The 15,632-nt window shown below is 42.0% G+C and overlaps 1 protein-coding gene across 1 annotated transcript; it reads right to left on the bottom strand.

Annotated features, from left to right (window-relative positions):
- Nucleotides 1-6,900: 6,900 nt before the first annotated feature.
- On the bottom strand, nt 6,901-9,543 carry LOC127294239 (syntaxin-61). Its single transcript, XM_051324012.1, has 7 exons — nt 9,317-9,543; nt 8,647-8,760; nt 8,373-8,486; nt 8,096-8,253; nt 7,736-7,826; nt 7,492-7,557; nt 6,901-7,311 (listed from the first exon to the last, which is right to left on the bottom strand). Exons 1-7 carry the CDS (start codon nt 9,368-9,370, stop codon nt 7,201-7,203), a joined length of 708 nt encoding a protein of 235 aa, XP_051179972.1. The 5' UTR covers nt 9,371-9,543; the 3' UTR covers nt 6,901-7,200.
- Nucleotides 9,544-15,632: the final 6,089 nt, after the last annotated feature.

Raw genomic sequence — 15,632 nt, forward strand, 5'->3', positions numbered from 1 at the left:
ACCACGCGCCAGTTGTGGACCGCAAGTATTTTCTGGCGCCGTTGCCGGGGAGGAACAGTAAAAGGCACTCACACTCTGGTCCCAGGTAACAAAGTTATTTTCTGGTGCCGTTGTAAGTGCTCGAAGCTATTTCCTTTAGATCCTGCAATTGCATCTTTTTGTTTCTTGTTTTTATTTTCACTAGTTAGGCATAATGGAAAGTAACAGTGAGCTTTTGAAGCTATTTCCTGAGTTAAGACATGGATTGTTTGATGCAAAAATTAAAAAAACTTATTTTGCATGCTAGTAGCAATGATATTAGTATGCACGCTTTGAACACCATTGTTGCTAATGATATGGAAAATTCCAAGCTTGGGGAAGCTGGTTTTGATGAGCATGATATTTTTAGTCCCCCAAGCATGGAGGAGAAAATTTACTTTGATGATACTTTGCCTCCTATTTATGATGATTATGATGATAGTGGTCTTTTGGTGCCGCCTACTATGGAGAGTAAATTTTATTATGATTATACTATGCCTCCTACACTTGATGAGAATAATAATGATATCTACTTTGATGAATTTGCTCCCACTATTACTAATAAAATTGATTATGCTTATGTGTAGAGTAATAATTTTATGCATGTAGCTCATGATAAGAATGTTTCATTTGATAGTTATATTGTTGAGTCTGCTCATGATGCTACTGAAAGTTATTATGAGAGAGGAAAATATGGTTGTAGAAATTTTCATGTTACTAAAACACCTCTCTATATGCTGAAATTTTTGAAGCTACACATGTTTTATCTTCCTGATCTTGTCACTTTGCTCTTCATGAATTTATTTGTGTACAAGATTCCTTTTCATAGGAAGTGGGTTAGGCTTAATTTTTTTTTGAATTTGCCTATTTATGCTCTCTTTTGCTTCAACTACTATTTCTTGAGAGTGCATCATTAAAATTACTGAGCCCATCTTAATGGCCATAAAGAAAGCACTTCTTGGGAGATAACCCATGTTTTTGTTTTACTATAGTAATTTTGTTTTATATTTGAGTCTTGGAAGTTGTTACTACTGTAGCAACCTCTCCTTATCTTTATTTTATTGCATTATTGTGCCAAGTGAAGTCTTTGATAGCAAGGTTGATACTAGATTTGGATTACTGTGCAGAAACAGATTTCTGTCTGTCACGAATTTGGGCAGGGTTCTCTGTAGGTAACTCAGAAAAATCTGCCAATTTACGTGCGTGATCCTCAGATATGTACGCAACTTTCATTCAATTTGAGCATTTTCATCTGAGTAAGTCTGGTGCATCTAAAAAATTCGTCTTTACGGACTGTTCTGTTTTGACAGATTCTGCCTTTTATTTCGCATTGCATCTTTTGCTATGTTGGATGGATTTCTTTGTTCCATTAACCTTCAGAAGCTTTGGGCAATGTCCGGAAGTGTTAAGAATGATTGTGTCACCTCTGAACATGTGAATTTTTGATTATTCACTAACCCTCTAATGAGTTTGTTTTGAGTTTGGTGTGGAGGAAGTTTTCAAGGGTCAAGAGAGGAGGATGAGATATGATTAAGAAGAGTGAAAGGTCTAAGCTTGGGGATGCCCCCGTGGTTCATCCCTGCATATTTCAAGAAGACTCAAGCATCTAAGCTTGGGGATGCCCAAGGCATCCCCTTCTTCATCAAATTTATCAGGTTTCTTCTATTGAAACTATATTTTTTATTCCGTCACATCTTATGTGCTTTACTTGGAGCGTCTGTGTGCTTTTATTTTCGTTTTGTTATTTTCATTCTCTGAATAAATGCTTGTGTGGGAGAGAGACACGCTCCGCTGGACACATGTGTTCTTAGCTTTTAATGTTCATGGCGAAGGTTGAAACTGCTTCGTTAATTGTTATATGGTTGGAAACAGAAAATGCTACATGTGGTAATTGGTATGATGTCTTGAATAATTTGATACTTGGCAATTGTTGTGCTCATATGGATCATGTTTAAGCTCTTGCATCATATACTTTGCACCTATTAGTGAAGAAATACATAGAGCTTGCTAAAATTTGGTTTGCATGATTGGTCTCTCTAGAGTCTAGATATTTTCTGGTAAGGTGTTTGAACAACAAGGAAGACAATGTAGAGTCTTATAATGCTTACAATATGTTCTTATGTAAGTTTTGCTGTACTGGTTCATACTTGTGTTTGCTTCAAACAACCTTGCTAGCCTAAGCCTTGTATTGAGAGGGATTACTTCTCGTGCATCCAAATCCTTGAGCCAAAAACTATGCCACTTGTGTCCACCATACCTACCTACTACATGGTATTTCTCTGCCATTCCAAAGTAAATTGCTTGAGTGCTACCTTTAAATTTCCATTCTTTGTCTTTGCAATATATAGCTCATGGGAAAAATAGTTTAAAACTATCGTGGTATTGAATATGTACTTATGTATCTTATTTCCTAATAAGTTGCTTGTTGAGCGATAACCATGTTCCTGGGGACGCCATCAACTATCCTTTGTTGAATATCATGTGAGTTTCTATGCATGTTCGTCTTGTCTGAAGTAAGGGTGATTTATCATGAGTTGAATGGTTTGAGCATGCATATTGTTAGAGAAGAACATTGGGCCGCTAACTAAAGCCATGATCCATGGTGGAAGTTTCAGTTTGGACAACAATCCTCAATCTCTTATGAGAATATTATTTGTTGTTGAATGCTTATGCATTAAAGAGGAGTCCATTATCTGTTGTCTATGTTGTCCCGGTATGGATGTCTAAGTTGAGAATAATCAAAAGCGAGAAATCCAATGCGAGCTTTCTCCTTAGACCTTTGTACATGCGGCATAGAGGTACCCCTTTGTGATACTTGGTTAAAACATATGTTATGCGATGATAATCCATGTAAATCCGAGCTAATTAGGACAAGGTGCGGGCACTATTGGTAATCTATGCATGAGGCTTGCAACTTGTAGGATATCTTATACATAACACATATGCTTTATTACTACCGTTGACAAAATTGTTTCTTGTTTTCAAAATAAAAGCTCTAGCACAAACATAGCAATCCATGCTTCCCTCTTCGAAGGGCCATTCTTCTACTTTTATGGTGAGTCAGTTTACCTATTTCCTTCCATCTTAGAAGCAAACACTTGTGTCAACTGTGCATTGATTCTTACATGCTTGTTTATTGCACTTATTATTTTACTTTATGTTGACAATTATCCATGAGATATGCATGTTGAAAGTTGAAAGCAACCGCTGAAACTTAATCTTCCTTTGTGTTGCTCCAATGCCTTTACTTTGAATTTATTGCTTTATGAGTTAACTCTTATGCAAGACTTATTGATGCTTGTCTTGAAAGTACTATTCATGAAAAGTCTTTGCTATATGGTTCAGTTGTTTACTCATTGTCTTTACCATTTCTTCGAATCGATGCATTCATCTCATATGCTTTACAATAGTATGATCAGGATTATGTTGGTAGCATGTCACTTCAGAAATTATCTTTGTTATCGTTTACCTACTCGGGGACGAGTAGGAACTAAGCTTGGGGATGCTGATACGTCTCCAACGTATCGATAATTTCTTATGTTCCATGCTTGTTTTATGACAATACCTACATGTTTTATACACACTTTATGTCATATTTATGCATTTTTCGGAACTAACCTATTGACGAGATGCCGAAGTGCCAGTTCCTGTTTTCTGCTGTTTTTGGTTTCAGAAATCCTAGTAAGGAAATATTCTCGGAATTGGACGAAATCAACGCCCAGTATCTTATATTTCAAGGAAGCTTCCAGAGCACCGAAGAGGGGTCAGAGGAGAGGCCCAGGGCCACCACACATGGTGGTGGCGCGGCCCAGGGGGGGCGACCCCCTGTTGTGTGGAGCCCCCAGACCCCTCCCGACTCCGACTCTCCGCCTATTTAAGCCGTCCTGACCTAAAAACTTCGAGGGAATAAGCCACGGTACGAGAAACCATCCAGAGCCTCCGCCATCGCGAAGCCAAGATCTAGGGGACAGAAGTCTCTGTTCCGGCACGCCGCCGGGACGGGGAAGTGCCCCCGGAAGGCATCTCCATCGACACCACCGCCACCTTCATCACCGCTGCTGTCTCCCATGAGGAGGGAGTAGTTCTCTCTCGAGGCTAAGGGCTGTACCGGTAGCTATGTGGTTAATCTCTCTCCTATGTACTTCAATACAATGATCTCATGAGCTGCCTTACATGATTGAGATTCATATGATGAGCTTTGTATCACTATTAATCTATGTGCTACTCTAGTGATGTTATTAAAGTACTCTATTCCTCCTCCATGATGTAATGGTGACAGTGTGTGCATCATGTAGTACTTGGCGTAGTTTATGATTGTGATCTCTTGTAGATTATGAAGTTAACTATTACTATGATAGTATTGATGTGATCTATTCCTCCTTTCATAGTCTGTCGGTGACGGTGTGCATGCTATGTTAGTACTCGGTATAATTGCGTTGGTCTATCATGCACTCTAAGGTTATTTAAATATGAACATCGAATGTTGTGGAGCTTGTTAACTCCGGCATTGAGGTGCTCTTGTAGCCCTACACAATTAATGGTGTTCATCATCCAACAAGAGAGTGTAGAGTGGTTTTATTATGTGATCAATGTTGAGAGTGTCCACTAGTGAAAGTATGATCCCTAGGCCTTGTTTCCAAATACTGCAATCATCGCTTATTCTTGTTCTATCGCATCTTTACTTTCTGCAATATTACCACCATCAATCGCACGCCTTGACAAGCTATTTTCTGGCGCCGTTACTACTGCTCATATTCATTCATACCACTTGTATTTCACTATCTCTTCGCCGAACTAGTGCACCTATACATCTGACAAGTGTATTAGGAATGTTGGGGACACAAGAGACTTCTTATATCGTGATTGCAGGGTTGCTTGAGAGGGATATCTTTGACCTCTTCCTCCCTGAGTTCGATAAACCTTGGGTGATTCACTTAAGGGAAACTTGCTGCTGTTTTACAAACCTCTGCTCTTGGAGGCCCAATACTGTCTACAGGAAAAGCAGCGTGAGTAGACATCAAGCTATTTTCTGGCGCCGTTGCTGGGGAACGAAGAAAAGCTACACCACAGAGATTTCTACCTCCCACGTCAACCACGCGCCAGTTGTGGACATCAGTGATCTCTTCGTGGAAGATTGTGAAGGGGCCCGGGCTTCTCCTTCATGGAGCTTGTGAAGTGGTTGTGGAGCTTGCCATCTCGGGAGCGGAGGAAAAGCTAACCATAAGGAAAGGGCCATTATCCTTCGTGGGTGTGGTTCGGAGAATAGGGTGAGCATTCGTGGCGCGGGGAATCTTTCGTGGAACCTCCACTCCTCCAAACGTGACGTACCTTCTTGCAAAGGAAGGGAACACGGGAATACATCCTCGTCTCCGCGTGCCTCGGTTATTTCTATACCCTGAGCTCTCTTTCCTTGTGATAGCCATCATGCTTGAAGTACATATATCTTGCTATCACTTGTGCTACATATATCTTGTGCCTATCTTGCTTAGCTCTAGTTGCCATTGTTACACTTAGTTGAGCTTAGCATATTTAGGGTTTGTGCTCGTAAACTAAACGTTAGTTTAATTCCACATTCTTACAAGACAAATCGGCAAGAGTTTGTAATTGCCTATTCACCCCCCTCTAGGCGACATCTCGATCTTTCAGAGTGGAGCAATGTTAACCTCGTCTAACATCTCCATGTACGAGGCGTTGCCGTTCCTACTAATAATCGGCCTCAATTTCTGCTCGCAATTTTAAACGATTTGGAGTTGAAATTTTAACCTTGTTGACACGTCGTCGAACACGTCCTGGGCAACCGGCGGCGGCATTGACGGGGATGGGAGCGGAGGCGGGGCGCCACGACTCGTCGTCATCTTCGACTTTGTTCTCATCGGCGCCGAATTCTTCGATCTGGCGTGGGATGTCTTCGACGCCGTCAGCTTGGCTGTTGCGGCCCGTTTGGCGACAGCCGGGATAGCACCGGTGGCCGCGACACCGGTTTGCGAGACACGTGTGTTCCCACGCGTCGCCGCTTGAGGAAGCTCGTTGACAATACCATGCTTACGATATCGGCGAGGGTGGCGGGAGCTTCGGCGGCCATGGTAGAGGGTGGCGGGGCCTACGAGCTAGCTCCGACAGCCGGCGGGGTCGATTCGAGACTCATGCCGGCGAGATCGGGCGACGACGGCGCAGAGGACGGTGAAGGCGCGCGCGCAGATCGGCGGTGAAGGCGCGCAGATCGGCGATGGCAGTTGGGAGGAGGTGAAAGTTCCGTCGCGCGCAAACTAGGGGTTTCGTTCCGGCTGCGTTCGGTTCGCTCGTTCGGCCCCTACAAATAGAAGTCGAGTTGGGGTTTCGGTGTCGGTCCGAAAACAACCCCTGAACTTACAATATACAGAATTTGACAGATGAGAATATGAGCTTCATCCTGGAAAACAGTGCCACCAAGTTTTCATCACTGAAGATATGGATGAAATTATGAAAGAGCAATAATAGAACAGAAGCCACCAACCTTGATACCAAAGATCATCGTGCCCAACAGACTGATGTCTCAACTGAGACTTAACCGCTGGATGAGCCTGATGTCACAATAATATGCACTGCAAAGCGCAGTGCAGCACCTTCACTTCAGCGGAGGCACTGAAGTACTTTGAAGAGACAAAACACAAAAACAGCAGCACCCACATTAAGCAAAACCTTGTACGCCGGTGGTGCAAGCCATGAAGGTCTTGGAGAACAAAGCTTTGGTCACACCAACTAGTGGCCAACACACATTTTAAACAGAATTGCTAGGCCATTAGACGATATAAGTTTTGATTTTTCAGCAACATGACAACAAAGGAGGGAGTCCTCACTACACAAACTATTGCATTCTCCGAGCACACATGTGACAAAAGGAGATGGCACAATATATTGTATTTCTCTGATCATACAAGATCACAGTATACAACATAAAATGTATTTTTCTTTGTTCTATTTGAGTGAGTGTTTTACTGACGACCAATACTTTATCCGTACTGTACAAACAACAGAATTCCATGTTATAGGAAAAAATAGCTTTGATATTACTAGGGCAGAGGCAGATAGATCCCCGAAGAATAAACTATACCCGCCAAAATTACATGAATCAATTGGTACGTATGCACTATGCTCTCTACACACTTGATGGCGAACACTCACAAAACCCGAACTCCACCTCTCTCAAGTCAAAAACACCAAAACGAAAAGGATGATGAAAAGAATCACCAAGAAAGCTATCATCATGATCTGCCCTTTCAAGCTGGCCTTCTTCAGAACCATAGCCACTCTTTTCTGCAGGAATCAAAAATGGGGAAAGTTTCAGGCCGTTGGAATCCACCCAATGAAACTGGGTGAAATATGTTACTCATGTTCGTTGCAATAATATGTGGTGAAAACACACATTTTAACTAGAGGGTAGGGTAGGGGCAAGGAGATAAAGTCTTTGGCTATAGCAAGAGATACAATGCATACCTGTACGAAATCAAGCCGATTGGAAGTAGTTTCCATGTCAAGGCTCAGTTCACCCAAAAGTTTCTCCTGTTGGACGTAAAACAAGAGCATAAGTACTGAGGCGATAAAGAAATGACATTTGGTGGCACAGTATAGATAATTGAGCTCTTCATATGTATATATAGAGAGAAAGAAAGTCTGTAAGAATTATCTGTTCAAAACAAACAAAGGAAATCTAAAGGATTCCACACAGGTTAATGAGTACCTGTCCGACAAGCTCTTCATGTATGGTGAGACCTACACCTCCAATTCGCTGGACACTGGCACTAAGCATATCCAACTCATCATCCTGCTGCCTATTGCAGATATACATTCATTTATCAGTGGTTGTTTAAGCGATGTTCATAGAAGCACACAAAATATCTAGAATAATCCTCTGGAAGGTAGCATTGTTTAAATGCAGAGCTCGTGCTTAGAATATTATGTTTCTATATTCACAAAAAATAGGATATCATGATTCTGTGGGGAACAAGTTCAACCCATTAAAGTCTTAGGTTCTTTGTTCTAAATTGATACATGAGCAACATACATCTAAGGACGAAAGATAGGTTTGCAAAGAAATTACTTCATCAGAAGCATCTGCTGATCAGATTCTGAAGCAATGAAGTCATCATTATCCTGAGCAATGTGCTGCTTGGATCTGCCCAATTCAGAGGGATTGACCGAACGTCCAAATGCAGTCTTGTGTTTCCCAGCTTCAACATTCCGCCGTATGGAAACCACCTAGCCAATTTGAAGTTCATTACATGATAACGCATACTCGTTTTTGCTACGGAAATTTTGGTTGTGGCTTAATCATTGATGTTAGCAGCAGCATTGACGGATATTCTGTAGTAAAATACCTGGTTGCGGGCAGTGCTTGTCCAGTTCCTCCTTTTTCCAATTTCAACTTCATTAAGTCCATAGTAAGCCGGATCTCTCTCGGCAACTGAAATTGCCTTCTCTAACTCATCCACCTTGAGTGAAACATCAAAGGCAGAAAACAGCTCAGAGATGAAAAGTGACACGTACAACAAAAGCAGGAGCACACGGCAATTGGAACAAGCAATTCTGAACCTTATCCTAGAAAGAAAATTAGAGAGCCGTGTTATAGGATTTGGTGGTAAACTCATGTACCTGCCATTGGACACTTTCGCAGGTGGTTAGCAGTTCTCTTGTCAGATGCACATACTCTCCTGTGTTTTCAGGTGTTTGCTTCCATTGATTGAAAGTATCTTGTACTTTGTCAATCTGTACAGCAATTGGGGAAGAAACAAGATGTTATGGACACCATCTAAGAAAAGAAAAGTACTGGTTCTACGAATTCTTAAGAAGCACTTTACATGAAGAGAATGGAGTATCATCACTATCAATCAAAACTTCCAGAACTCAATGAACAAACCAATCTATATGTATGTATGTGTAGATGCAAGCAATCATATATCATTAAAAAAAAGGTTCTCTGCAGGGCAAGAGCATCGCTGGCAATAAGATTAACAACCCCGAGGAGTTTGGTTGCCCATTTCAGATTCATGTACCGTCGAGATTATTCACTAAAGACGCATTATATTCCCTGCAATTGCCTTGCGAATGTGCAAGGCATCCTCGCCTAATAAATAAATGGATCCAGAGCTGCAAACGCGTGCACCTGGATGCGGACGCACAAACACCGGGACAGATAACCAGCATCCACTGGACGCACGTAAACCACGGATCACGAACTGGAAACGCCTGTATTCGTCGTGGCTACCGAAATGTTTGGAATAACAAATATGAAACGGGGTGGATCAGCGGGGAGGTCACTCACGGAGTCCTGGATCTCGTCCTTGACGATGTAGAAGGGGTCCTGCGCGGGGGTCATGCTCTGATCGTGATCGCCCGCCGGAGCAGATCTCGGTCGGGAGTAGCGAGATCCGGAGGAGAAATTGGAGGGAGCGATGTGGCTGATCTGAACACCTCCGTCCGACCTCCGCTCGCTCGCTCAGTTCGGTTTGGTGGCACCGCCGATGGAGAAGACAACATGGGCACACAAGTTCTTTTCTTTTTTCGGACCAATAATAAGTTTGCTGGGCCGAGCGAGCTTACATGATTAACAGAGCGACTCTAACAAATCTGTATGGGCTACAAAACTCTGTCCTGTTTCGGCCTGGCCATATCGTCCTCTCCCATTTTGCTTCACCTACACTCTTTTATTCAAAAAAAAAACTACACTCCTTTTCTAGACATCTTTTTCTTAGTTCTCGCATCTTCTCTTCCGGCGACAACAACGTGTCCATGGCATGCCGGATAGCCAGTTTATGTCGCCCTCACTGATGAGTTCAAAAGGCGACATATTTTTTTATTATATAAACATTTTTTTCTCATTATGTCCTATTTATCTTTGACTATGTTCTAAATGCATGATGACAAATATTGATTCATTTTCATGATACATTTACATAACTAGTAGTTTTAGTAAGATTTTATCATGTTTCCTTGTCTTTGATATGTGTGTAGGTGCTCTAGATGTCTATGGACAAAGCACGTGGAAATGGGCCAAATGGAGGCAATATGGAGGAGTTACGGGCACTAGCACTTTGTCGTTTCAATGGTTGAAAAGATTCAATTATTCCATCACAATATATAAAGAGTCAAGACTATGGTGTTGTAGAACTCGTCTATACGAATCCAACGAGCCAAACAACACCCAAATCGGGGTTCGTATGAAAAAATGGTGGCCAAAACACTAATATAGGGCGGCATTTAACGGGCACTAGCACAATCGTGATGATCGTACCGCACACATGTACCACGGTTTTTGGGCCGTGGAAACGTCTAGAACGGACGCGAATCTCCATGAATTTCATCCCATTTAATCCTAGACTTCCCTTAGGTTTTAAGGTCAGTTGGAAGACTATTGGAGGCCCTCCTAGGCCTATATAAAGGAGGGGAGAGCCACCACAAGATCTAATCTCAATCACATCTCCACACGACGGAGCCATGCCACCTCCATAGGTCTTTGATACGTTACAAACGTATCTATAATTTTTGATACTCCATGCTTGTTTTACACCAATTTCTATATGTTTTGTTTATACTTCGTGACACTTATATGCATTTCCCGGAACTAACCTATTGACAAGTTGCCACAGTGCCAGTTCCTGTTTTCTGATGTTTTATATTTCAAAAAAGTTGTACTAGAAATATTCTCTGAATTGGACGAAACAAAATCCGAAGTTCCTATTTTACTGTAACGAAGATAGAGTCCAGAGGGCAGACGAAGAAGTGCCAGGAGGCGGCCACGCCATGCCTAGGCGCGGGCCACCCCTGGCCGCGCCTAGGGGTGGTGTGGGCCCCTCGGGCAGCCACCGACCTCGCAATTCCGCTTATAAATGCATCTGATCGGGAAAAACCTAAATACCCGAGCCTCCATCCACGAAAAGTTATGTCACGTCCGCCATCGTCTCCCCCAGCTCGGGAGGTTCTGAAGCTCTTTCCGGCACACTGTCGGAGAGGGAGATCGTCACCGGAGGCCTCTACATCGCCATGCCCGCCTCCAAAGTGATGCATGAGTAGTTCATCTCTGTACTACGGGTCCATAGCAGTAGCTAGATGGTCGTCTTCTCTTATGCTTCATGTTTAGATCTTGTGAGCTGCCTATCATGATCAGGATCATCTTTATGTAATGCTACATGTTGTGTTTGCTGGGACCTGGTGAATATTGAAAACTATGGTTCAAATTGATTATATACTTCTCATATGTTATTTGTGATCTTGCATGCTCTCCGTTGCTAGTAGATGCTCTGGCCAAGTATGTGCTTGTGACTCCAAGAGGGAGTATTTATGCTCGATAGTGGGTTCATGCCTCTAGTAATCTGGGGGAGTGACAAAAACTTCTAAGATTGTAGATGTGTTGTTGCTATTAGGAAGAAAACAACAATGCTTTGTCCAAGGATAATTCTATTGTTTTACTTTACACACTTTGCTTAATGCAATAATATGTTGCTTGCAACTTAATACCGAAAGTGGTGCGGACGCTAACCGAAAGATGGATTATTAGTCATAGACGCAGTTGGATTACGGTCAATGTATCATGTTGTAATACCCAAATGAATCTCATAGTAATCATCTTGTCATGTATGGTCTTTATTATGTCAGTTGCCCAGCTGTAGTTTGTTTATCCAGCATGTTATTTATCTTTATGGAGAGACACCTCTAGTGACTGTGGACCCCGGTCCTTTCTTTTACACTGCAAATACATGTTCTTTTAATGCCAACTCCCACGACAACAACTCTTTTACTGTTCTCTTTACTTCACTGCAAACAAACATCTCTTTCCACACTATATGTTTAATCCTTTGTTTTCAGCAAAACCAGTGAGATTGACAACCTTACTACAAGTTGGAGCAAAGTATTTTGGTTGTGTTGTGTGCACGTTCCACGTTGTTGCTGACATCGGTAGTGCGTCCTGCCAAAAGTCAGCTATCAACACCTTCAGAAGTGATTTATTTCTCCTACTGGTCGATTAAACATTGGTTTCTTACTGAGGGAAAACTTGCTACTCTGCTCATCATACCTTCCTCTTGGGGTTTCCCAACGGTGTGCTTTGCACAACATCAGTCTTCATCACCACCACATCACCATTGAAGAAATAGAAGAAAAAGGCTTAGGATAAGGAGGCTTCGACATTAACGCCATCACCATCTCCGCGTTCATCACCGATACCACCATGCATCCATCGCATTGTAATCCAAACTCTATTGTTGATCTCATACGTGTATCATATTTATCCATCCATGTTCGTTCATATGATGTCTTGTGCCCCTTCTCTTGAGTAGTTTAGTTGGGAATATGGATCAACCCTAATATCAATATGAAATGGAATAAATATTTATGTTGTTTAGTTGTAACATGTGAAAGAGGTGGTTATCTTCAATGATGTTATATGTTGTGCAACATGTATCATCGGGGACATTGAAGGTAATCATCATTGAGCGTGGTTGGAGGTGCGTGCGCGTACAGATGATAGCAATCTTCCACCCCTTCTTACCATGTATCAACGAGGGGTACGAGGTACAAGAGCCTATGATTATAGCCATGGAAGGACTCTTAATTACTAGACTTGCGCGACATGCGATGGGGAAAAGGGTAGTGCTTATGATGGTGTGGAACAATGCTTCTGGGAGCACCTTTATTCGGCCTCTCCTCACTTCACACATGTAGCAAAAAACATATAAAGTACTAATCATGTTTTTATCTTGCTTTTAATTTTAGTTAATTTTGAAATTTACTTTATCTTTTTTTAATTATTATTCTTATTCACAGCTACTTAAAACGTCTTGGTTGATTATAGTAGTTTTGTAGCAACCTATTGATGACCCACAAGTATAGGGGATTGCAACAGTCTTCGAGGGAAGTAAAACCCGATTTATTGATTCAACACAAGAGGAGCCAAAAAATATTTGTAAGCCTTAACAGCGGAGTTGTCAATTCAGCTGCACCTGGAAACAGACTTGCTCGCAAGAGTTTATCAGTAGCAACAGTTTTATAGCAGTAGCAGTAGTGAAATATAAGCAGCAGTGTAATAAAGACAGCAGTAGTGATTATAGTAAACAGCAGGATTAAAATACTGTAGGCACATGGATGGATGAACGGGCGCTGCATGGATAAGAGAACTCATGTAATAATCAAGGCTGGGCATTTGCAGATAGTAATAAAACAGTATCCAAGTACTAAACAACCATAGGCATGTGTTCCGTATATAGTCGTACGTGTTCGCAATGAGAAACTTGTACAACATCTTTTGTCCTACCAAATGGTGGCAAATGGCCTCTAGGGAATCTACTGGTAATTAAGGTACTCCTTTTAATAGAGCACCGGAGCAAAGCATTAACACTCCGTGAACACATGTGATCCTCATATCACCGCCTTCCCCTCCGATTGTCCCAATTTCTATCACTTTGGGGCCTCGGGTTCCGGACAGCAATATGTGTATACAACTTGTAGGTAAGATCATAAAACAATGAATATCATCATGAATCAATAACATGTTCAGATCTGAAATCATGGCACTCGGGCCCTAGTGACAAGCATTAAGCATAACAAGTTGCAACAATATCATAAAAGTACCAACTACGGATACTAGGCACTATGCCCTAGCAATCTTATGCTATTACATGAACAATCTCATCCAATCCCTACCATCCCCTTCAGCCTACAGCGGGGGAATTACTCACACATGGATGGGGGAAGCATGGATGGTTGATGGAGAGGCGTCGGTGGTGATGATGGCGATGATCTCCTCCAATTCCCCGTCCCGGCAGGGTGGCAGAACGGAGTTTCTGGTCCCGAGACGGAGTTTCGCGATGGCGGCGGAGTTCTGGATGTCTTCTGGCAATTTCGTCGAATCCCCGTGCGTTTTTAGGTCAGAGGCTTTAAGTAGTCCAGAGGGGAGCATCGGGGGCTGGCCGAGGCGTCGCCACCATAGGGCAGCGCGGCCCAGGGGCCCACCGCGCCGCCTGGTGGTGTGGGCGCCTCGTGGCCCCCCATCTCGTCTTCTGGCTCCATCAATCTTCTGTGAAAATAGGCCCCTATTGCAATTATTTCCGGGGATTTTCCTGAAAGTTGATTTTCTGCACAAAAATAAGACACCAGGGCAATTCTGCTGAAACAGCGTTAGTCCGTGTTAGTTGTATCCAAAATGTACAAATTAGAGGCAAAACAATAGCAAAAGTGTTCGGGAAAGTAGATACGTTTTGGACGTATCAACTCCCCCCAAGCTTAGCTTATTGCTTGTCCTCAAGCAATTTAGTTAACAACTGAGTGCGATAAAAGAACTTTCACGAACACATTTGTTCATATGATGTAAAATATTCTCATGATATGGACGAGTACTTAGGCAATTCATAATAAGATAAATGCAAATAACGTCATCTAATAGTTATGTCAATCATGAAAAAGATACCAACAAACTAATAATAAGCATCATGGAACATATCTATCAGCAGGATTGCAATGCTCATGAAAAGATATGATAAAATGGTATCTCGCTTGCCCGTATTTGTACAGCAAAACATAAATGCCTAGGCACCTCTAAAATTATTGGAAAGACTAGAAGTAAAGATTATCAAAGATAAAAGCATCAAATCTATACCACAGTTAACTATATTTTGGGACAAGCATATTACACTAAGAACGACAATTATGCTCTCAAGAAGGTGCTCAAAGAAAGGATGATGACTCAACATAAAAGTAACAGATTGACCCTTCGCAGAGGGAAGCAGGGATTAACATGTGCTAGAGCTTTTCATTTTTAAAACAGAAGTAAAATTGTTTTGAGAGGTGCTTGTTGTTGTCAACGAATGGTAGTGGGCACTCTAACTACCTCGTCAACCAGACTTTCAAGAGCGGCTCCCATGAAGGACGTTATCTCTACCAACAAGGTAAATCATCCCTCTTCTCTTTTGTTTACACATGTATGTTAGTTTCATTATGGATGACACTCCCCCCAACCTTTGCTTACACAAGCCATGGCTAACCGAATCCTCGGGTGCCTTCCAACATTCACATACCATGGAGGAGTGTCTATTTGCAAATTAAGTTGCTTACTGATAAATCAGGGCAAAACATGTGAAGAGAATTATTAATGAAAGTTAATTAATTGGGGCTGGGCACCCCGTTGCCGGCTCTTTTTGCAAAATTATTGGATAAGCGGATGTGCCACTAGTCCATTGGTGAAAGTCTGTCAGGAGTAAATGACAAGGTTGAAAGATAAAACACCACATACTTCCTCATGAGCTATAAAACATTGACATAAATTGAGAAGTACTTTGAAGATTTTAAAGGTAGCACATGAGAATTTACTTGGAATGGTTTGAAATGTCATGCATATGTATTTATGGTGGACACTTTGGAATAACTTGGTTTTCAGGGATTTGGAAGCACGAGCAGCATTCCCGCTCAGTACAAGTGAAGGCTAGCAATAGACTGGGAAGCGACAATCAAGAGAGCAATAACCGTCATAATCATGCTTGCGACAAAATGAAATTTAACGGAGGTATAAAAGTGATACAAGAACTCTGAAGCAAAGTAAATCATCGATGCTTAATTGACTTTTGTTTTTCAGTCATATGCATGCGTGAGCA

The sequence above is a fragment of the Lolium perenne genome, chromosome 4, assembly GCF_019359855.2.
Source record: "Lolium perenne isolate Kyuss_39 chromosome 4, Kyuss_2.0, whole genome shotgun sequence".
Taxonomy (NCBI): Eukaryota; Viridiplantae; Streptophyta; class Magnoliopsida; order Poales; family Poaceae; genus Lolium; species Lolium perenne.

Coding starts and splice junctions, on each gene's coding strand:
- LOC127294239 (XM_051324012.1), bottom strand. CDS start 9,370: ATGACCCCCGCGCAGGACCCCTTCTACATCGTCAAGGACGAGATCCAG. Junction 8,761..9,316: donor AGGACGAGATCCAGGACTCC/GTGAGTGACCTC, acceptor ATTGCTGTACAG/ATTGACAAAGTACAAGATAC. Junction 7,558..7,735: donor ATGAAGAGCTTGTCGGACAG/GTACTCATTAAC, acceptor TACGTCCAACAG/GAGAAACTTTTGGGTGAACT.